The sequence below is a fragment of the Conger conger genome, chromosome 13 (genome assembly GCF_963514075.1).
Source record: "Conger conger chromosome 13, fConCon1.1, whole genome shotgun sequence".
Classification (NCBI taxonomy): domain Eukaryota; kingdom Metazoa; phylum Chordata; class Actinopteri; order Anguilliformes; family Congridae; genus Conger; species Conger conger.
This window is the reverse complement of record NC_083772.1, coordinates 8,644,554-8,668,270: the sequence shown is the minus strand read 5'-3', so window position 1 is coordinate 8,668,270 and position 23,717 is coordinate 8,644,554. Positions and strand designations below refer to the sequence as shown.

General features: G+C 44.3%; 1 protein-coding gene and 2 long non-coding RNA genes across 8 annotated transcripts in view; 1 reads left to right on the top strand and 2 right to left on the bottom strand.

The window, feature by feature from the left end:
- Positions 1-2,136, bottom strand: part of LOC133107826 (uncharacterized) — a 47,612-nt gene extending 45,476 nt beyond the window's left edge. Inside the window, exon 1 of the long non-coding RNA XR_009704628.1 lies at positions 1,817-2,136. This is a non-coding gene — a long non-coding RNA (uncharacterized LOC133107826). The remainder of the gene's footprint in view (positions 1-1,816) is intronic.
- On the bottom strand, positions 252-1,809 carry LOC133107827 (uncharacterized). Its single transcript, XR_009704629.1, has 2 exons — positions 1,718-1,809; positions 252-740 (listed from the first exon to the last, which is right to left on the bottom strand). It is a non-coding gene; the product is annotated as an uncharacterized LOC133107827 (long non-coding RNA).
- Positions 761-21,199, top strand: LOC133107825 (arfaptin-2-like). 6 transcript variants are annotated; one of them, XM_061217034.1, is made up of 10 exons: positions 761-930; positions 3,438-3,545; positions 6,257-6,289; positions 8,002-8,110; positions 10,590-10,676; positions 11,171-11,286; positions 11,687-11,908; positions 12,787-12,944; positions 15,295-15,469; positions 18,118-21,199. In XM_061217034.1, the coding sequence occupies exons 2-10, from the start codon at positions 3,447-3,449 to the stop codon at positions 18,271-18,273; spliced, it is 1,155 nt and encodes a 384-aa protein (XP_061073018.1). In that variant the 5' UTR covers positions 761-930; positions 3,438-3,446; the 3' UTR covers positions 18,274-21,199. The 6 variants fall into 6 exon arrangements, with proteins under 6 accessions (XP_061073018.1, XP_061073017.1, XP_061073019.1 ...); XM_061217033.1 differs by having other exon boundaries at positions 6,257-6,313; XM_061217035.1 differs by lacking the exon at positions 6,257-6,289.
- The last annotated feature ends 2,518 nt before the right edge of the window (positions 21,200-23,717 follow it).

Here is a 23,717-nt window from a genome sequence, read left to right as displayed (position 1 = left end):
ATTTTCCCTTGAATTATACTGACACCGTCTGACCACAAGAGGACTCAACACCCCAATGCCTGCAAGAGAACAGCGCAGTTACCACGGGGCAACAATATTGCGTATCGTGGGACCGCTGATTACATTACTGGCTATACGAATAATCTTGGGACTGGACATTTGTATTGATGGTTTCAATTGTTTTACTTCACGCTGCTTTAATGTTCGCTCATAGTATGAGCTTCAAAGAAAACATCACTCACTGTAACTGATCAATTTGCGACCACTCGACAGACGGTTTATTTTTTTTACATTTTTTTTTTCACCAGGCTTGAGATGCACAGTGCAGGACAGTAGCCAATCACATCACCAAAATATAATCAATCAGGCACAAAAACAGCATCACCAACCAGGAAGTAGGGCAGCCACAAATGACCACTTAACCAGATTGCCACCAAAGCCATTTAATCAACAACTGTTTTTTTTCCGATAGTGATAATCAATAACCATAGTCTTGCTAAGTGATGACCGCTTCATTAAGTCATCTTAAATACAGGAATAATACAGGAATTTCAGGAAGATAAACCATACACGTTGCAAAGGTTGCAAGTTATTCAGTTTGAAAATCTGATAAATATGAATGAGCCTTTTGAGTCATTGAATTCCGTTGCATTCTTGCGCGATCCAACAAACAATAACTAGGCTGTGCGGTTCTTTGCTCTTGAGGTCGGTATGTCGTCAGATCCGCTCGACATTTCCATCTGAAAGGGGGAGGAGACACCAATTGGTGGCTAGCAGCAGCTAACGGGAGCTGGGAACTGAGGACGGTTGGCTAGCCATGCAATAAATATTACAGCATCACACTGCGCTGGCATTTTGTTTAAAAAAAATTGCACTGACAGACTATTTAGTAAACTAGCTACAGTGCATGAATACTGGACGCTCTCACAGGTAAGACTGTCATCTTTCTAGGTAATACAGTCAGCTAGCGGTCTTGCTAGCTGCAATACAATAGCTGTCAGTTGTCAACTAACCTTAGCTGTTTTAGCAAATACATCTAGCCGATCATCTATGCGTTCCGTACGTGCCACGGTGGACCAAAAATATTTTCGTTTGTCGGTAGCTTGCAGCTACATAATTTGATCCATTGCCCACATTCCCAAGTGATTTTAAGCGCAGCAGTGCTGGCTGCGAGTTCTGCACAACGGGATAATGACGTGTGGGCCTTTTGGTTCAGTACGACAGTTGACACCGTGATGGCACTTGCAAGCTGACCCTATGTGGGCAATGCACCCCATCCTCAGTTAACGGAGAGAGATAACGGCGTCGCATACACTTGCTAAACAGATAATGCTGCATAAATGTATAACTCGCCCGGTAGGCGGAAATCCACCTTGTCTAGATTGTCTAGCAAACGTGTCACGCAGTCACCAAGAAGAGCCTAATAAAAATAAGCGTTTATGAAACTAGCTGACTCGAATGCCATTCAATGCATCCTTCGATTGTTCAAATTACCACAATATCCTATGCTATCGGTATATCGCTGTCTAACTAACCTGCCCTACCGCTGCCCAGGTGATGGCACAAAAGCAACCACTGCTAGATTATAATTGGCGCTGCCAAACATAGGACCTGTGCAATAAATTGCAGCTGTTGTTTTAGAGAAAAGATTCTCGAACAATGCTGTTCTGGAGACGTTGTTCCCAGTAGCTCGTGGTAGGCTACACGCAGTTGTTACAATCGCATTCGCCAGCAAGTGTGGTTGGAATGTCACCAGTAACTCCATGCCTTTCCACTGCTGCATTATCTCGTTTTCATCACTGTTCTGCGTACTCACCGTTTTAAACGGAAACGGCTGTGTGATGACACTGCAACCGACCGTACGCGTGCTCGCAGTTGAGACGAATGGAAAGGTGCGCGACAAATAGTCCCCCGTTGAAGTAGATTTGTGCAAGCCACCTTCTTTATCCAAGTTCAGCAGTTAATCGACCACCTTTTTTTTGTTGTTGCTCTTTTTGGTTGTCTGACCTTACATGTTGCGAATTAATATTCTCTCATGTTCAGAATATGTAGTCCTGCATATACACCCGACAACTGCATCCCTACTACCACCCTGAATTAGTACTCACAGCTGAAGATAATCAACTGGTCACATGTCCGCTGTCCACATCATTAACAAGTGAATGGAGGACTAAACTCTATTTCAAGAAACATAAGTTTGTGAGCGTCCAATGGATGAAATTGTAGTAATCATTACATATTTAATAACTTTCAGAGCTGGCCAAAACATGGGATAGAGGGAAATCCTCCCTTGAGCATGTTGGATGTAGCATAAGATGCGTGCGTCTTATGGGTTGCCAACATTGTGAGCTTGGCACTTTTTAGGGTAGTATATAGAGTGTATTCCCAAGCCCCAGTTTCCATATGGCAAGTTTCATGGGGTTTTTTTGGGAAGTAAAAAGGGTAAGAAATGAGAAGTTGAATTTATATAGCAGCCAGACTACAGTGCAATGACAGGTAACTGCCATTGTCAGTGGGTCTGCATAGTCTAAGCAGTATTGACAAAGCACATAGTTAAATGTGCAATTATATCCCAGTGTACGTTTAGGAGGGATCCCTTGTTAGCAGATGAATTACATGCAGCAATCCATTCCACCACAACTCGGTAACTCTGTTCACTAGAAAAAGTAGCCAGTATGTTTGCTCCAATAACTTTGCATTTTCTTTTTCATTAGTGTAGTGTGAGGCTAATTCAAGTCATTCTGGACTCAAACTGTTGCAAGTGATCTTTTAAAAATATGTTCTCTCACTGTCCCTCGTAGGAGTTAAAGAATACATTGGACAAAGATTCATGGCATAGATATTTCAATAAACATTTTTTTTAACCTTTATTATATACAAGGCAGGTTGATTATGAGGGTGAGAGTGTAAAAGGTCATGGATTGGGTTAGGGCTGGGGGTAAAATAATAATTCGGTAGAAATAGAAAAGGCATTTGCACACTGTGAATCTTGCTTATCTTAAATAAATGGCTTAATTTATTAAAACCGGCATGATGCAAAGTGTGTGCAGGTATGTTCTATTTCTAGTGATAAGGATTGTGGCACTGCCAGGTGCACTCAGCGTCTGTTTGCTGACGTTTCACAGAAAGCTCAAGCTGGCACGCCCAGCGCAATTGCGGCTTACTTTGCTGTTTTGTGAAATCTATTTTCATCCTTCATTTTTCATTGCTTTCGTCCAAATCTGGATTGGCCAGCTTTACTCTTGAAGCCGGTGTGATGTCAGCCGCTTCCCCCGTCGAAATGGGCCGAACGCTGACGGGCGCACTCTCCCCGCCTCGATGACGATCGTCACGTGTGTGTGTGTGTGTGTGTGTGTGGTGCCGGCGTGCCCGCGCTTGCCCACGCGGCGCTGAGGTCCCGTTCACCACCCCCGTGTCCCTCCCCCTCTCCTCCGCAGACGCTCGGAATGACGGACAGCATCATGAGCAAAGCGGCCACCATGGAGATCCCCATCAACAGCAACGGGGACACGGGGACCCTGCCTGAGGACGACGGCCTGGAACAGGTTCTCTCGCTTTTTCTTTTTTTAGCTGCCGCCTGAAGCTTCGCCGCTTGCATTTTCGGTTAGTCTAGAGATTGTTAGTGTCTTAATAGACAGCTCATGGGCTTAATCCCTGAGAGGCAATTTCCTTCATGAAGCCTCCTTTACGAACTTCATTTGTATCTCCATATCCGATCGGAACGAAAGTCAGATATTGCTTTGCAGAGGCCATATTTCTTATTGATTATCTTGTTTTTCATGGTGGGGGGTGGGGGTGTGGGGGGGGGGGGTCTGTTCAATGTGTCATTGCATGCATAGCCATATTTCAGCAGGGTTTAGTACTACAATAATAAAACCACTTTAAGTGTTCTTTGGTTCTGTTAATTGATGCTGTAGATTTGACTCCGCAAGATGCCCATGGGAGCATTTTGTCTGAGGGAATGTATGCTTACTTTGAGTGAGTAAGAACACTGGACATGAAATTACTTTCTGCCATTTCCTGCAGCCTTCGAGCTGTAGTGGTAGGTGGGTAAGAATTATGTGTTGACTTTGGCCAAAGGGTCACCTTGGAGAATAAAAAGGGACTGTTCAAATTTGGGATTGTGGTTGGATTGTGAAGGTAAAGTAAGGTCTAACTTCAGACTATTGAGTGCAAAGATGTTGCTTGATTTGAATGTGGAATGCTAGGATGGTATACTCAAGAGGTTTCTGAAAAAGTTTTGTGATTTAATATGTTGTATCTGGCCTCTGCTCTTTACTCTTGTTTACGTTGCTGTTTTATTTTATGTTTTGAATTGTTGTATTTTCATTGAGCGTAAAATTGGAATGAACCCTCACAGTATTACAAGCGATGCACCATTGAAAAGACAAATGGGCTCACTGCAAGCATAGGCCTACACGTTTTGTTTACTTTGTTTCTTTGATTTGAGCAGCAGGGCAGTCCGTCACCAGGAAGTTTTGACAAGAAGGGGTGGGGACAACAGATTTTTGCAGTCCAGATGGGATAGACGGCATAGATGTTAATTTATTTTGGTGTATTGCACATATTGTTTCAAATATTAATTGCCACTTAATATAGAGGAGATCTACAAACAGTTTGCATTCATGATCGCATTTTGGAGGGGTAGCTTCCTGTGGTTATTGTTAAACACTTGCCAGCCTTCTCCATTGGATTGTCTATGTTTTTTCACATCGTCATCGTGTGCATTTAGTTTTGTTTTTGTTTGCTTGTTTTTTTTTGTGTGTGTCTCTTTCCTCGAAAACCAAAATGAATACTTAACCAAAGAAGAAACAGTGGTTCCAGCCAAGAGGCCTAGAGGCAGTGCTAAAAGCTGTTAGTGCTGTGGATCTCGAAAGAAATATTTTCAAGTAAAACAGCATTTTATTTTCCCTGTAAGTGTGCTCAGGGGCGATGGTGGTGGGCTTTTTTTGCATCGCGTCGGTTTGGCAACCAGTTTAATTAAAACCGTCATGGGGGACCGTTCCTGCATCGCCTTTAGCAACGCAGAGCTGATCTGCGGGTGCAGATAAGTGCTCAGCAACTGAGCCTGAGTGGCTATCAAACTCACTGCCAAATTTAAACAAATCTGAATTGGAATTGAAACTGTGGCCTTAATTCTGTAACATCATGTGCAATTGGTCGTCAAGCAAAGGCATTTATGAATATGTTCTAGTTCCCTCTGCTAATGGTGGACTCTGCCTGCAGGAACTTGCCTTGCTGCAGGGGACCATAGAGAGTATGGCATCTTTAAATATGGTGCATACTGGAGGCTGTATGGACCTGACTGTGACCTGAGTGTCAAAGTTCAAAGTTCAAATCTATTTGAGATGACGTTGTATTACCCCTGAGTAAGGTCCTGAACCTGAATTACATTACATTACATTACACTACATTACATTAATGGCTTTTGGCAGACGCTCTTATCCAGAGCAACTTACAGTTGATGAGACTTAAACAGGAGACAATCCTCCCCTGGAGCAATGCAGGGTTAAGGGCCTTTTGCTCAAGGGCCCAATGGCCGTGCGGATCTTATTGTGGCTACACACGGGGGATCGAACCACCGACCTTGCAGGTCCCAGTCATTTACCTGAACCACTACGCTACAGGCTGCCAAATCACTTCGGTGTTTCTATGGTGTTTTATGAGTGTAAGCTGATATAGGTGAGGGGGCCAACTAAACCGCTAAGTAGTGGACAGGTATAACCAGGGAAACACAGTTTGAGCAGTGGCTGATGGGAGAACTGCTGTCTGGTAGTCAAAACTGTGGACTCAGTGTTGCACAATGATGCTGCCGCCATTAATCCCTTGTGTACACAAAGTGATTTACACGCTGTTTAATTTCAATGCTGCGTAAAAACCGTAACGAGAGCTTAATACACATGTGCATTATGTCATCTTCCCTGCCGGAGACGATCTGGTGCAGTAAAACGGTGCGCAAGCGTTCCGGAGTATCAGTCACTCAACCATTTCATTTTCATGGAGATCAAATGTGTGGTTTGTGGGTTGTGAGGAATGAAGTATCGGTCATGGTGAATTAAACAGTGCCATCAGGAGTAGATGGATATCGTTATGCTACGTGAGTAGCTGTGTGAGGTTAGCGCTGTACCGTAATCTGCCAGTTGTTTTTTGCCATTAGCCTGTTTTTCCATCCATTGTAATTGAGTATTTCATTTGTTTTCTTTTAGATTTATGTTTGTCCTTTTTTTCTGTTTCTGTTTCCTCATTTCCTACGCAGGCTGCACAGATAAAATGGAGCTTAGATGAGAAGGTAGGGCAGCCCAGGTTGACCAGGGTGAGATTGGGGTTTGGGGAATCGCCTGAAATCGGGGCGCACACCGTGCGTGTGTCCCCACACCGACTCTCACTGACATGCATGGGCCTGTCACTAACGCCTTTCCAGATTCAGGATGACTTTCAAATCCCCCCCCCCCTCCCTATTTTTAAGTTGACATTCTCCAGTTCTTAGCTGAGACCTGGCTTCAGTATATATTAACAGTTTATTCTGCAGAACATCTTGAATAAACTGTTATGATCTGTTTAGCAAGCTCTGCCAAAGCGCTACATTTGTAATGCGTATAGTGTTTTAGTGTTTACACTGACCGGCAGAAAATGCCAAATAAGAGTATTTGAAAAGCATCCTGACAAAAGAGCCTAATTAAACTAGTATCTTTTAACCGTTTGCTATACACTCACAAAAACCTCTGTTGTTCCTACTACAAAAAAAAATGTTTTTTTTTTTAATCTTGTGTGAAGCAGACGTGTGCTTGTGATTGTGTGACCGTTCAGGCTGTAAACACTCATCTGTGCCTTTGCTAGATACACGTTTGTTGTATACAGACATACACATAAACTACCATATACACTATGGTGCCACACCTTGTGGTTTTAACATTCCTCACATGTGTAGTTGTCTTTTTCGTTATAAAAGATGAAATGACTGCAGCATTATTAGTGTTGGTATGTTTTACATCACTGTGAGCATAGATTGGTATCTGAAAACACAACATAATGGAAATGCACACCAGGGAGGAAATGACAGTGTGCCCACAGCCCAACACAAATATTTGCATCTCTCAGTGTTGTTTTTAAACTTATTACACAGCCTGAGTTTATCAAAACTGTGTTTCAGCACGGTAGATTACTTTTTTGTAGGCTGGCCTTTAAAATAGCTGCAAGTCTCTTAAAAAATATGGGCTGTAAACTTTATGGGAAAATACACCCACTTTTCCTGCTTTCTTTTCTTTCGTCAGATACACTGTATCCATATTATCTTTTTAAACTGTTTGGAAGCATTTGCATAAATTATCATTCTTTGATCATACTATACACACTCTTTTATCCCTTTGCCAGAGTCCTGTTATATGATTTTTTTTTTTTCTGTTCAGTGATAAATAGACTCAATAGATCAATAGCTCAGCGCTAGATTTTGTAGTCTCTTATTTTTTCCTTCGCTGTTCTCACTCGCGTTTGATTCATTAAATGGAAAAAAAAAACTTTTTTTACATTGAGTGCGTTTAAGTGTCTTGAATAGAAGTTCAAATGAAAGTCAGCTCTTTATTCTGTTTCTGTCACTCGCTGCGGGACACCTGTCACTACTCAAAATCCCATGCAGTGCTTTCTTAAGGCGTAAGCATTTGGATGCAAATCAGGCTGTTAATGTCTTCGAAAACATCATTTGAAGTGAAATGGCCAAATGAAGGCCCGGAATGTGTTCTTTTTCCTCCTCTCTCTCTCTTTCCAGGGAATGACGCAAATTGGACACTTGAATCTCTAATTATCGAAACAAAGGAACAAACCCATTCAAATATAGTCACTGCATTTAGCGTTGGACTAATTAACATGGGGTTTTACTGTGTGGAGTTTGGAGCACCCTCGGGGCGAGACTGAATTAGTCCCTGCTCTCTCTCCCTCTCTCTCTCTCTCTCTCTCTCTCTCTCTCTCTCCACCCTTGTGTGCGGTCATGTGATCGGCTCGCCACAGGACCTCCAGCAGGTGATGGTGTCCGGTCCCAACCTGAATGAGACCAGCATAGTTTCCGGGGGCTATGGAGGCACGGCCGAGGGCATTATTGCCACCAGCTCCATCAAAGGTACCTCCCCCTTCCCCTGCTTACAGATCCCAGCCTCTCGAGATTACCAGCCAAAGAAAAAAAATCCACTTCACACATCGAGGTTTTTTTTTTCTTCCTGTTAAACAAGGATCTGCACATTTTGGAGAGGGGGCAGTTGAAGCCGGTTTGAGCCGACTGACGTGTTTGTGCCAGCGACTCTTTGTGTCGGCAGTTATTATATACCAGTTTTAAGGGTTTTCCCGGTCATGAAAGGTCATAGAAGAAGAGGAAGAGCAAGAAGAGGATGGGTTCAGGGTATTAGCACTCTGCGTGAGCTGCTTTGTCCAGCGTCCGGTCAGGGCTATGGGTACAACAGATGCTATCGTGACAAAGGTGGCCGTTCCATGGGAAATCGTCAGAGGAGGCTTTACATAATTACCTGGTCCACTGACCCAACTACTTCATGTGCTCTTCCTCTCTACCAAAGATCAGGCTTGTCATAATGGAGCTTCAGACCTGAGCCTGCACTCTTGTTCTCTTGGCATCTACACGTTACTTCCTCTCCGAAATAGCTTTCTTAGCTAATTAATGTATTACTGTATCAATAAATCAGACTTTTATCCACATCAATAACAGATTGTTACATGATCAAGATCGTTTCTTGAGCAATAACATGATCTACCAGGTGCTCTTTCTTGGCATTTAAGAGGAATGTACTCTGGGATTTGTGTGGATGGTCGCTGGCAAACAGATGTAATTTCTCAAGATATAAAAATAAATGAACAGCTTTTCAGTCTGAATACCTACTGTACTGACGGGATGGATTAACATATTATATTGTATGTTTACAGCAAAGTGACTTTTTGATCGTCTCAAAACCAATGAAACTTTTGTGTCACCCCTTTTCTCTTCAGGTGGGTGTATATTATACAACTTGTTTTTAGTTTTTTTTACAGATCGTCACCAAAGCGTAAAAAAAAAAACTTTAGGCCTTAATGTCACTACTCGCTAGGTATGAGACACCGTTTCCAGCTGATGGTTTATGGGCTCCCGATTGTCATTTGACAAATTTGGGCACTGTCAGCTCAAATTCATCAGGTCTTGCGAGCGGATCCAGGGTTTTGAGTCCCGCTGACCAATCAGGAGGTAGTCCTGATATAGTCTATGTTGTCATCCGATCAGGTCTTCAATCTGACCTTGCGAAGTGTAGGAGGCCATCGGTGCTCCCGATGGCGTAACCTGTGATAAAGTCGTATGATGTACACCCGCCCTTAGCACTCCTGTAGTCTCTCTTAACCCCTGGAGCACCTGCTTCATCCTCTCTGGACCTTCAGGCTAATTCAGGCTAAAGGCTAACGGCAGTTGCTTTCTGCAGGTGTTGTGGGGAAACAGTATTGTACAGCTGGGACCCGTCAGGCAGTCATGCGCAGGTCCTGCTCGTCTCTGGCTTTGGACTGAAGCTCATGAACCTCTCACCTCTCTCTCGCTGTCCTGACAAACCCCCTCTTCCCAGGGCCTGCCATCCGTTTCAACCCCGCGTATCTGGACAGAAGACGGGGCCCCGCTGTTGGACAAGGTGGCCGTATCCCACTCCCAGCGGAATTGTTTACTCCCTTTAAATCTCCTTTCCCCTCCGCCCTCCCCAATTCTTCTTTCCCTCCCTTTCTAACAGAGCCTGAGCTGCTTTTACATTTGGTCTTGGCTTTTTTCAGGGGATGGAACACGTTTGCCTGAAACAGAACCTGCAAGGGCTGTTTCCTGTACTTTCAACCTCGAACGAGCCTGTTCTTACTGTTTGTATGTTTGTTTTGTCTGTTTTTCCTTCACATCATGTCTGAGTGCATGTTGCTTCTTGGAGCAGTAACGGCAATTTATTTTTTTACTAAATTTGAAATCATCAGTCGCATCAAAACATGGCACCATTTCCCCCCCATTTCCTCCTCCTTGCTGTTAAATTCCAGTCATGTGCACTAATTCTCATCATTAACATTGTCATTAACTTGTCGAATGTGCCCTCAGTGTACTGATCTTGTGTGGACACCACTGTCTGTACCTCCTCCTCCTTCCTCCTGTATCCTCCTCCTCCTCCTCCACCTTTTACCCCATATCTTCACCCCTTCACTCCATCCCCCCACTCATTGGCCAAATCACTCTCACCCGCATTGCCACCATCGCATAGTAGAATCATCAACACAGTTCACAGCGGAACACCCTCAACCTTTAACCCTTTAAGAACACACATGTGTGATTGGGATGTTCTTTGCGTAGTATTCTAATGCTGATGTCACAGTCACTACTGGTACTGCTGGTAACTGAAAGCAAGGGAGTTGTAGAACACTGAATTAGAATTTTAAAGAATTTGGTTAGCCCTTGTGCAGTAGCCTTTAACCCACCCCTGCAGTTTTCCAACCATCTTCCGTTGCCCAACCCAACCCACCCTTGAGCAGCCACACCCCACTGCAAACCATAATCATTACCTGTACCAACCGCTCTGCATCCCTGTCCGTGCCCATTCCAGACCTGCGCATGAAGCCCCGGGGGTTTAGCATCCCTCCCAGCCAGTCCGCAGCCAGTTGGATAGCCAGCCAATCAAAGGACACTCGAGGTATCATTGGGCCCACTAGCCCCGCCCCATCACTCATTGCCATCTCTGATTGCACCTCACTGCACAAGGAGTTTGATTTAATGGACACCTGAGGGCTTCTTACTGGCCCGCCAGTGTGTTTACACATTGCTCTGAGAGTCAGGAATTACTGCTTAATTACTGCTTAATTACTGCGTAATTACTGCGTTTGTGTTCATGAGACGGGGTGATTCCGTGGCAATGTTCATTTTGAATTTGGAGCTGCAGAATGCAGAGGAAGATCATTTAAAAAAAAAGGGTAGGAACAAAAGGGTAGGTACACAGAGAAGTTTGCGGAAGACATGGAAGTTGCTGCACAAAAAAAAGCAGAATTAAAGAACACAGACAGTCCTTACTATTTTCAAGCTCTTGCTGCCTTGTATTAATGGATGTATTTATTGATTGATTTGGCTGCTGTTCTTCACTCAGAGAGTGCACACAGACCCATATCTCCACTCTCCCCCCTGCTCACCCAGGGTCCAGCATGCATCACAGCGGCAGCAGCCAATCGATGACGGCCGAGGAGGTCTCCCGCGGCGTTGCCGTGGAGAAGTTCGACATCATGAAGAAGTGGGGCATCAACACCTACAAGGTAGCGATAATGCCGTGACCCCAAAGTTCAGGCAATTCCTATGAGTATCGTCTTCTGTCTTTATGAATCATTTAGAGCCGACTGCACGCAGCAGTGACCCCCCGCCTCTCTCCCTCTCCTCCTCTCTCTCTTTCTCTCTTTCTCTCCCTCTCTTCCTCTCTCTTTCTCTCTCTTTCTCTCTCTTTCTCTCCCTCTCCTCCTCTCTCTCTTTCTCTCTCTCTCCCTCTCCTCCTCTCTCTTTCTCTCTTTCTCTCCCCCTCTCCCTCTCTTCCCCCTCCCTCTCCCTCCCCCCCTCTCCCTCTCTCTCCCCCCTCTCCCTCCCTCTCCCCCCTCTCTCTCCCTCTCCCTCCCTCTTCCCCCTCTCCCTCCCTCTCTCTCCCTCTCCCCCTCCCTCTCTCAGTGTACGAAGCAGATGATCTCTGAGCGGTTTGGGCGGGGCTCGCGGACGGTGGACCTGGAGCTGGAGGCCCAGATCGACGTCCTGCGTGACACCAAGTGCAAGTACGAGAGCATCCTGGGGCTGGCGCGGGCGCTGACCAACCACTTCTACAACATGGTGCAGACCCAGCATGCACTGGGGGACACCTTCGCCGACCTCAGCCAGAAGTCCCCAGAGCTGCAGGTACCGTGTCCACTCGAGCAACGTTTCCCCATCCACTGTCCTCCAGCACCCCCTGCCCTGCCCGTTTTAGTGTCATCTCCGATCGCACACGCCCAAATCCAACACAACCAAACAGGCTGTTCACCACCCAACCAAACAGGCTGTTTATCACCCAACCAAACATGCTGTTCACCACCCAACCAAACAGGCTGTTCACCACCCAACCAAACAGGCTGTTATCACTCAACCAAACAGGCTGTTTATCACTCAGCCAAACAGGCTGTTCACCACTCAACCAAACAGGCTGTTCACCACCCAACCAAACAGGCTGTTCACCACCCAACCAAACAGGCTGTTCACCACCCAACCAAACAGGCTGTTCACCACCCAACCAAACAGGCTGTTCACCATCCAACCAAACAGGCTGTTCACCACCCAACCAAACAGGCTGTTCACCACCCAACCAAACAGGCTGTTCACCACTCAACCAAACAGGCTGTTCACCACTCAACCAAACAGGCTGTTCACCACTCAACCAAACAGGCTGTTTACCACTCAACCAAACAGGATCAAGCCCTTCAGTGAATTAGAACGAAAATGTGTAGGACAAGGGTACTTCAAGACTGGGTTTGGAAACCATGCAAGGTGCCGACCAGCTCGTCAGGAGCATTTTGGGGTTAGGTGTCTTGCTCAGGGACACTTCGACACATCCCAGGTGGGGGATTGAACCGGCAACCCTCCGACTGCCAGACAACTGCTCTTACTGCCTGAGCCATGTCGCCCCTACAAAAGTTTTGTCAAAAGTTTTTCCAGTCCGTAGGATTTCAAAACAAATAAATAAATAAATGCAGTATAAGCGTTTGGATTTGTGGGTTGTGCAATGTGTCTGTGATTGGCAGGATGAGTTTGGGTACAACGCAGAGACACAGAAGCTGTTGTGTAAGAACGGGGAGACTCTGCTTGGCGCCATCAACTTCTTCGTGTCCGGCATCAACACACTGGTCAACAAGACCATGGAGGACACCCTGATGACCATCAAGATGTACGAGAACGCAAGGTAACCAACCAGCAGGTTCTCTTTAGGTCTGCTCGAAATCCCTCGTGAACTCCCCCTTAGCTGACAAAGAAGGCTGTTGGAGTAACCAGTAGATAAGTTATCACTTGCAGCTTCACTTTTTTTTTTACTGCTTCTGAATATCTAACAGTAAAGGTGAAAATATGAATAGATCATCTTCAGTTGAACACTAAAAATGTCTGTAAGGTCTTAATGAATTTTCAAAAAGAAATGAAGCCGATTTGTGCTTTGTGCCCCATCCATCTCCATCACGACCGCTTGAGCGCGATTCTTGCTGCAGATGCTGCCGCTGGTTCAGTGGAGACCTCGGGGAGACCTGTAATGGAAGTTTTATTGCATTTGGTTGAGCAGCTATTTGTTATAACTGACTGAGAAGCCTCCCTGTGCTGCTTCGTAGAGCATTGTTCTCCATCGATCCAACCCGAGTCTGTTACACTGCAGGCCTACAGACTGGAGTGCGGCTGGTATCTCCTGGTGCTCCGGCGAGCATTCGGTTCACTGGAATGCGGGTTTAGTGTGAGAATATGAGTATAGCTTGTCATTTTCAGTTGCAATGACTATTAATTATCCAGTCACTTTGCTGGGGTGAGCTTGTGTGGACAGTGTGGATACATGCTGCCATCGTGAAGAACATAAATCCAGTGTGCAGTGTGTTGTAATCCATGGAGGGAGACGCTTGATATCAAGCTATTAGTCTGCGGTTCAGTTAAGAGCATTCTAATCACGTATTTGTCTGTTCTTTTTGTTGCTGGATAATTTCGATTCAAATTTAATTTACTCAAGGACCAGGCTTAATCTGTGTCTTTGAAGCTAGCCCTATATGGCTAATACACTCTTGTTTTATTCAGAAAACTACTCTTTCGGTGGCTTTTGTTTAAATGTACGCTGTCATTAGCTGGCTGGATTCCCATACACCCATCACATATCCCCAGGTCTGTTCCTGTGATTAACTGTTCCCTGTACTGATGCAGTCATTGTTAATTAAAACTGAGAAGCAAAGATGGCATAAAGCAGCTTGTGTGTGCAAACAGCCTGCCTGTAGGCAAACGTGAGACTGTATTTGCACTGATTCTGGGTGAACTTCTTCCATTGTCTTTAATTTAGGAAATCTGTCTGAAGCACCGCCATTAATGGGGTCTGTTTACCTGTGTACCTATGAGGCACGATTACTCTCAGATTATGTAAATCAGCCTATTTCCATCCTCCTCTTATATGTTTTGTATATTTATGTAAATAAGTGTGTGGTGTGGTCTACACATTCCTGTGGGTAGTTGGTAGTACTGTGTGTTCCGATTAGCACACAGGAAGGAATCGTTACCATGGTTATGATCTGATATGTTTGTAAGGCACAGACTTCAGGTGAGGGGAAACTGCATCTTCAGCTGCGTTCAACAGAACAGAACAAAACAAATATATGTGGTTTTTAAAATGGCGCTCTGTCAATATGAACAGCGGGGTTGGGCTCAACTCCATTTCAGTTCAGCGAGTTTAGGAAATGAATTGAAATTCAGCTCCCGAAACATGGGTGTGGTCTGCAGACCTGGGTCAAATGTGTCCTTGTTTTCCATTCAAATCCTTTTCTTCACGTTACTGAGCTTGTCTGGTGTATTGGAACCTATGCGATACTCACAAATAATTGTAAATCCCACGTTCTGGTCCTCTTGGTTGGCTCAATTGCCACCGGGCAAGATCAGTCTTCGAAAAGTATTTGAATCCAAAGCGGTTACGTATTTGGCGGCCAGTAGCGTAGTGGTTAAGGTAAATGACTGGGATACGCAAGGTCGGTGGTTCTAATCCCGGTGTAGCCACAATAAGATCCGCAACAGCCGTTGGGCCCTTGAGCAAGGCCCTTAACCCTGCATTGCTCCAGGGGAGGATTGTCTCCTGCTTAGTCTAATCAACTGTACGTCGCTCTGGATAAGAGCGTCCGCCGAATGCCATTAATGTAATGTAAAAGATTTGCCCCAGGTGTGGTGTGGTGTGGTGTGGTGTGGTGTGATGAGGTGTGATGAGGTGTGGTGAGGTGTGATGAGGTGTGGTGAGGTGTGATGAGGTGTGGTGAGGTGTGGTGAGGTGTGGTGTGGTGTGATGAGGTGAGGTGTGGTGTGATGAGGTGTGGTGTGGTGTGGTGTGGTGTGGTGAGGTGTGGTGTGGTGTGGTGTGGTGTGGTGTGGTGTGGTGTGGTGTGGTGAGGTGAGGTGCGGTGTGGTGTGGTGTGGTGTGGTGAGGTGAGGTGTGGTGTGGTGTGGTGAGGTGTGGTGTGGTGTGGTGTGTGTGGAGTTTCTCAGGGGCAGCCCCACAATGAGAGGGCGTGTGGCTGTGCTGTCCGCAGGCTGGAGTTCGACGCGTACCGCGCGGACCTGGAGGAGCTGAACATGGGGCCGCGGGACGCCGCCACGCTGGCGCGCATCGACACGGCGGAGCAGCAGTACCAGATCCACAAGGACAAGTACGAGAGGCTCCGCAGCGACGTCACCATCAAGCTCAAGTTCCTGGACGAGAACAAGGTGCGCCGCCGAAACGACGCGTGTTCACGTCTTACGTTTACCCCGGGGGGGACACGGACGGTGCAGCGGGTAGCACTGCCGCCTCACAGCAAGGAGGTCCTGGGTTCGAATCCCCGGTCGGCCGGGGCCTCTCTGTGCGGAGTCTGCATGTTCTCCCCGTGTCTGCGTGGGTTTCCTCCGGGTACTCCGGTTTCCTCCCACAGTCCAAAGACATGCAGGTTAGGCTGATTGGAGAGTCTAAATTGCCCGTAGGTATGAGTGTGTGAGTGAATGGTGTGTGTGCCCTGCCATGGACTGGCGACCTGTCCAAGGTGTATTCCTGCCTTTCGCCCAATGTATGCTGGGATAGGCTCCAGCCCCCCCTGCGACCCTGTTCAGGATAAACGGGTTAGGATAATGGATGGATGGATGGATGGATGGATGGATGGATGGATGGATGGATATTTACTCTAGAAGTCTCACCCGTATTACTTTTCGTTACACAAGACAAAAATATTGCCGAATGAGGTGAGACCGTTTGACTCATTTTAAGATTTGCTAATGGGGTTGACAATTTCACTGGACAAGCAAAAAGTATTTCCTGCTTGAGAGGGAAAAAGAACTAAAACACTGGCTGTGTTTTTTGCAGTGTGCAACCCGCTGGTCGCTTCCCCCTGAGCCAGACAGGGCTGCTCATCTGTGCATCCCGGCATCCATCTCCAGAGACTAATGCAGCCATAAATACCGAGCGCGTATCGCTTTAAATCATGGATGAAAATTCAGCCTCTCCTAAGTGAATTTCCCATGCAATAACAATTAACAGTTATAGTGCAGTAACACGCCTAATAATAGGTTTATTTAAAAGCAAAAAAGTAATTAAAGCAATAAATGTTGCAATTACGTACTATTAAGTAATAAAACGAATAATGTTTGGTAATAAAACTTTGCAGATTACTTTAATAGTTTAGAATAAGCTACTCAGAGGCAGAGCACTGAGTGAACACTTAAAGCAATTGACCAATAAATGTGCTAATTTGGGCTTGTCTTAATTCTGAGATACAATCTCTGAGAAGACATGATAATTAAAGCTCTTGTTTCTAAATACTGAGGCGGTTAGGCACAGATGGGGCCTTTAGAATATGCCGCTGACAGAGAGCCTAGCAATTTCCTTGATTTACATATGAATCTGCAATTCCTGATCCATCCAGTCTGGGCAGATACTTTTCTGGAACTTTTGTTTCTGGTTATGTCCATGTTTTACCACCAGGGGGCGCATGGACGTCACAAGCGCTATACCTGCTCGTTTGTTTGTAATTGTGTAGCTGGGTCATTACTTTCCTCCAGCTTTATGGAAACGCACAAACCTCTCTGAATGCTGTCGGTAAGCTGCAAATCTCAGACAGTTCGGGTTTGTTTTGCCTTGAGGTGTGCAGCCTCCTTGGAACATATACTGGTCAATATTGAGTGAGAGCTGCTTTTATTGCTGCTATGCAGCCTATGGACTAGGCTTGACAATGCACAAGATATATTTTTGAAAAGAGAAGCCTTTAAATTGATCTTGTCAGTCATCCATAATTATTTCACAATTATCTTTGGCTATTACAGTTTAGCTGGAACCCAAGGTTTGGAGGACAGGGTAAGGGGCACAGATTGCTCTGAGGAATATAGCTCTTGATTGACCCCTAGTGGCCATATCATGGGTTGTCAAATCCTAAAAAAATATACGGGCAAAACCAAACAGTTACCCTGATGATAACTATTTAATGCTTTCCTTATTTTTTCATTTATAAATTAACATTTGTTATCAATTGCCCATGTTCTCTCCATAAACTAATATTTCATACTATATTATAGCTATTGGTGATGTATATAAAATTGATATTCCTAATGCTGTTCTTTTATAGAAATGACAGTGTTCAGTGTTGAACAGGTGAATACAGCTTTGGTTGTTCTGAATGTTATCATACAGGACTGAATTTGATGATATATCAGCATCAGTGTTTATCAGTGTTGAGTCATTGCATCACATTTATTTGGCGGGCACGTTTATCCAAAGCAACATACAGTAAGTGCACACCAAAGGTCATTGGAACAACTACCTAACACAGGTCAGTAAGGCATTCGCAAGTATCAATTATCCATAGCAATGGAAGTCAAATCTAGTACACGCGGTAAGTATATTAGGCTAAGTCAGTTTGCCGTGTGAAGCTAGAAGCAAGGCATTATTACAAGAGGTATGGTAAAAACTACAACATCAAGATGAGGATACAAGTTGAACGTGACAGTGCTCGATGAGCATACCAGTGCAATGGTACCTTAACCACTACACCTGTACATGGTACATGTCTGGCACTGGGACACGCAAGGTCAGTGACTCGGTCCCCGGTGTAGCCACAGTAAGATCCGCACAGCCCTTGGGCCCTTGAGCAAGGCCCTTAACCCTGCATTGCTCCAGGGGAGGATTGTCTCCTGCTTAGTCTAATAAACTGTAAGTCGCTTTGGATAAAAGCGTCCGCCAAATGACATGCAATGTAATGTAGTGTAATATAGTGTAGTGTAATGTAACTTAGTGTAACTTAGTGTAATGTAGTGTAGTGTAATGTAATGTAATGACATGTAGTGTAGTGTAATGTAATGGAGTTGTGCGTTTCCTGCACTCTGACCCTCAGGTGAAGGTCATGCACAAGCAGCTCCTCCTCTTCCACAACGCCATCTCCGCCTACTTCGCCGGCAACCAGCAGCAGCTGGAGCAGACCCTCAAGCAGTTCAACGTGAAGCTGCGGCCGCCGGGATCGGACAAGCCGTCCTGGCTGGAGGAGCAGTGACCCTCAGGCCCCCCCCCGACCGACCCGGGAAACGCATACGGACCGAAACGAGGAGCAGTGACGGACCCGGGACCCGAGAACGCTAACGGACCGGAACGATGGGCGCACGGACGCACGGACGGACAGACGGACAGATGAACGCGGGACAGAGCGACAGACAGCGGCAGTCGCAGGGGGAGGAGGCCATCGACGAGGGAACGAGACTCGCCGTCCGTCTCTCCCCCCCCCCCCTTTTCTCTGCCTCCCTTCTCCTCTTCCCTTCTCCGGGATCTCTCCATCTTTCTGTTTACAGTGCACACTCCATCCCTACGTGTCAGTGCTGAAAGGTGTTTTCTTTTGGGGTTTTCGTTTTTTTTTTTTTTTTTTTGGAGAGGGGTCCCCAATCTCATGAAACGTGAATAACAGACGCTTACAGCTTCTTCTGTTGTGTTGTAGTAAAGTAGTGGATGTTGCTGGAGGTCTACGGGGCTCCAGAAGATCGGTAGGACTGCGCTCCTCCTCCAGTCAGTTCCCCTCCTGTTGTCTCGGAATGGGCCAGTGAGCGGCCATCTTGTCATCATGTTCCTCACAGGTTTTAAAAAGGTCAAAACGCTACAGGAAATGGAGACTTTAGAGCACTAAATGTGGCAGCTGCATGGTATTTGACAGGAAGAGGAAACATGGACTTACTAGAGTGGAATTATTTGTAATGCGGGATGTTTTAATTTGTTTTTTCCATGTTTTTTTTTTTAACCCACAGATGATAATATAATCTATATTGTATGTTTGTTTGTTTTTTATCTGCACGAGGAAGGGACTGTCTTCTCTGTGTATATTTTGCCACATGATATTTAGATAAATAATAATATAAATGCAACTCGTCCCAAACCATAAATTGGGTGATATACAGTGAGCACCATAAAATACCTTTTGGGTTTGAGGCTTGGTATTAAAGCCTTATTTTTAACACATGAAGCATTAACCCAAGAAAGATTCAGAGGTATTTTAGCTGAGTATTAGATGGAATTATTTTGATAATGGAAAAACTAAGCATCCACTATATTCAACATAAAGTACTCCATAGACATTAAACATATAAAAATACAGTAAGGTTATTTATAGGCATTTGTGAGATAAATCCAATTTCAAATGGAAAATGAGTACTTGGTAAAATCTTCGGTTAAAACACATGGGGACAAAAGTTTTTTAAGTATATACAATACATAGAACAGTAAATTACACAGCATGTCCAGTCAAAACTGCTGAAAGGCTCAGTGCACTTTTGGTTCAAAGTCCTCTCTTATAAATCTAAAATACACACCCTTCATCTCTGTCCTTGGTTCCATTTCTAAGCATTGTTGGGATTCAGAGAGGCTATCCTTTATGTGACATTTACCATATATACGGTAAGGCAGGAAGTCTTCGACCGCAGTGCGGTTGGATGGTAGAGAATTCAGTCCTCCTATTGGTTCATGGCCATTGTGTCACTCCACCTCCTGTGTCTCCAGGGTCTGATTGGAGTTGCCCAGACGCCTGTCCCCTGTGCCTAATGTTTAGCTGAGCATCACGGCATCGAGGATGAGAGTAGTTAAACTTGGTTTAACCACAGGGTCATAAAGTCTTAATGGGTGCTGACTCGGATGAGCACTAACCCAAGGTCTGTGCATAAAAACAGTGCAGCGATCAGAACCCAAAGGGAGAATCCGGTCGGTCTATGTTTCAATTTGGATAACGTATCGCTTGCAGTGCATACGAGCAATGTCTCCTCTTGATTGATTATCAGTCAACTCGTTTCAGAACCTGAAATATAGCATAGAAGCTGCACAGGCCCAAGGCAGGATCGATTTTATTTTTTTATTTTTTTATTTTTTATTTTTTTTGAAGAAAAGCCCCCAAAAATGTGATTGATGGAACACCCGGATGGTTCTGAGCTTTTAGCCTTTTTGCACAAGGGGAGGTAATAAGGGTTTTCAAAAATGACATATCTGTTGTGTTCTGTTTAGTCTCACTGTATCCTGTCCTTGTTCCATGTCTGTTTTCACTCTATTTAACATAGTAGCTGGCATGCTTAGGAAGGCATTGTTATTCAGCCAAAATATCTGAGCTCTTAACTGAACAACAGCTCGAACCACAGTGTGACTAATCGTAATGTTTCACCCTTGATGAATATGTACATTAGCGCTCTGGTTTGCTCTTGGGCGGTCAGCCGTTTGTTTGTTTGTTTGTGCGCTACTCACTGTTCCGACTGCGGTTTGAGAAGATGCATATTGCCGAAAGGCTTTTGACAGCATCTCGCAGCTTCCATACATTACATTATTGGCGTACAGTTGATTACACTAAGCAGCAGCAATGCAGGGTTAAGGGCCTTGCTCAAGGGCCCAGCGGCTGTGCGGATCTTATTGTGGCTACACCGGGATTAGAACCACCGACCTTGCGTGTCCTTTACCTTAACCACTACTCTACAGGCCGTCCTACATATGGAATGCTACATCTAAGACTGTCTTCACCAAACACACGGTCCTGACCATCGAGACTTGATCATCCGTGGTTACCCTTTGGTCACTCTTGTCTGATGTCAGGTTCACTATTTTCTGGCCATCGTCTTGCTGCTTGATTGAACCACATTTGTTAACAAGATCCAAAAACGCAAAACTCACAAAAGGTTAAAAAAAAAACTTGTTCTGTTCTAATCTGTACACTTCACTCCGAATATGCCTTCTGAGTGGTGATGTTGGTTTTTTGTTGTTGTTGCAATCTTATGTACACTCACCTACTTATTCATGTGATTATCTAATCAGCCAATCGTGTGGCAGCAGTGCAATGCATAAAGTCGTGCAGATACGAGTCAGAAGCTTCAGTTAATGTTCAACCATCAGAATGAAGAAAAAATGTGATCTCAGTGATTTCGACTGTGGCATGATTGTTGGTGCCAGACGGGCTCAAAAACAAAAAACATCCAGTGAGCAGCAGTTCTGTGGGCAGAAACTCATCCTTAATGTGCGAGGTCAAAGCTGACAGGAAGGTGACAGTAACGCAAAACAACCACGCATTACAACAGTGGTATGCAGAAGAGCATCTCTGAACACACAACACGTCAAACCTCTAAGTGGATAGGCTACAGCAGCAGAAGACTTAAGTCTAAAAAAATAAATCTAATAAATACCTAATAAAGTGCTCACTGAGTGTATATGTACCTTGTTCTACAGCTCTTGATTGGATGATAAAGTATTTCATGTGGATGGTACAAAATCATACGCAATATGATCTTATGCAAAAATCTGTACACCCAGCAAAATGTCCAGTATTAATTCAACTCTTAACAAAGTACACTTGACTCTTAATAGGGGCCATATGTTCTCTGTAACACTGAATATTTAACTGTGCCCTGTAGAAGACTCCTTTTGGCCATGGTGGAAAGTCTCTGAATGTGTAACATTTCTCTTCTGTCCTTGTGTTCTCTGCAGCACTTGTATTTATATTTTAGGCTTGAAGCAAATGCTTTTATCCAGAGCATGTCACACAGCTAGACTCTGCACGTACTCTGCGTTCATAGAGCTGTGTTTACTGAAGTAAATCTAAGTACTAAGTACCTTACCCAAGGGTACATCAGCAGTGTCCCGCCCAGGAACTGAATACACAACCTCAGGGTTGGAAGCCCAGCTCCCAAGCCTCTCCCCTACACTGCCACCCAAAGCACGAGCATTGAAACATGTGCACCTAAGGCACAACTCCAAAACAAACTGTTTACCAGATATAGACACGCTATCCTGTTGCGTTAATGTAGCTGTCATGGCCAGAATATAGGTGGTGTTTACCGAAGGCTTCGGTGTGAAAAATGTTTGCTAACTGTACGTGCTTGATCAAATATAGTCTCCCGCAGACTGCAGCCAGGCCAACTCTCCAGAAAAAAGATATTTCTTGAAAAGTGCTTCCCTGTCCTTTCTGTAGTGGAACAATTGTAGTGTCGTCTGACTTCCTTCCAATAACAGCCTTAGCAGTTGCAAAGTTCAGAGCAATTCATTCTTTTTTCATTCATGAAACAAAATTGGAAGGAAGCTTTGCTTAATTATACAGAAGATTATTCGATAAAATTGCTGAATGACATCCTCTATTTTGCCCAGACTGCTTTCCTTATGAATATTCAGAATAGGTCTGCCATCTATTCAGGTGCTGTCTTACAGTCAGAGATTATGAACTGGTATTTTTCAATGTGTGTGTGGTCTGTGTGGATTCTGCACTGGGCTTTGTGGCTATGGAAAGGAAAACCCGGGGGAGAAAAAATTACATTTCTATGGAAAATATTATAATATATAATACTATAAAAATATAATTACTTGAAACTTCCCACAGCAGAGGTCACCTAACTGTCCAGCCTCTCCGACCTGAGCAAGACGGACTATATTAAAGGTAGAAGTAGTATGCTCGTTGATTGAGGGCAATGCAAAGAAAAATTGTGTTGGTAAGATTTATGCAACCAGTCCCTATAACCTATAAGAGTGGCTCAACTTGAAAGACAAGCGAGACTTGAAAGGATTTGTGTTTGTTTTTTGTGAGTGGGTGTATCCCAGGTTATCTGTTGTTATACAGTATAGACACTTTAAGGTCCCATCAGTGGTTGATCCCATTGTAATTATAGATTGAGTTGATTGTTTCTACTTTTCAAAATCTTACTGAATCAGGATTTTGTTTTACCATCTAATTATGTGGTACATTTGAAGTAACTCCTCAGTGGTCTCAGTTATTGGATGAAACCGAAGGTTTATATGAAATATGATTTGCGTACAATCTATTTTTTTAGGCTGCTCTGTGATATTGTAGTGTATGAATTATATTCATGTTAATATTTAAGATGCTGAAAATGGAACCAAAGTCCGGTTCATGTCAATATTTTCCATGAATTCTCACATTGGCCAGGAATGTGTGAGCTCCCAGGACACACAAAATAAAAACATGTTTTCAAAAATCTGCCCAGTGTCTTATTTCAGGAATCTTACATATGAAATATTTTAAGTGCTTTAAAATCCAAAACTCACCAGGTATTTGTCGGTCAGTTATACCACGGATAAGCACAAGAGGGAGCTTGCTGTCATCAAATGATGTTTCCCAGCAAATTTGACTTTAGTTATGTTAATAATTTAATAACGTAAATGGATTCAAAAGTTTGTAGTTACGCTTCTGAAAACGGTACCATGAGCTGCTGTCGGGAAAATACCAGCAGTTTACGTCTAATAACGTTACTGATTAGTAGACTACGTGAATCGTTTTTTACCACTTAGATATTTTTAATAGATATTTGTAAGTATATCCATAACATCTATGAAAAATATATGTTTATATTTTGCCAATAGCCTACATTTTCTTTTAGTACTAATCTGGGTAATTTATATCAATCAATATCATATAAACAACCGATTTTTCTATCCATTTGACAGGTTAGCTGACTGCATGCTACTTTTTGCTTTTGA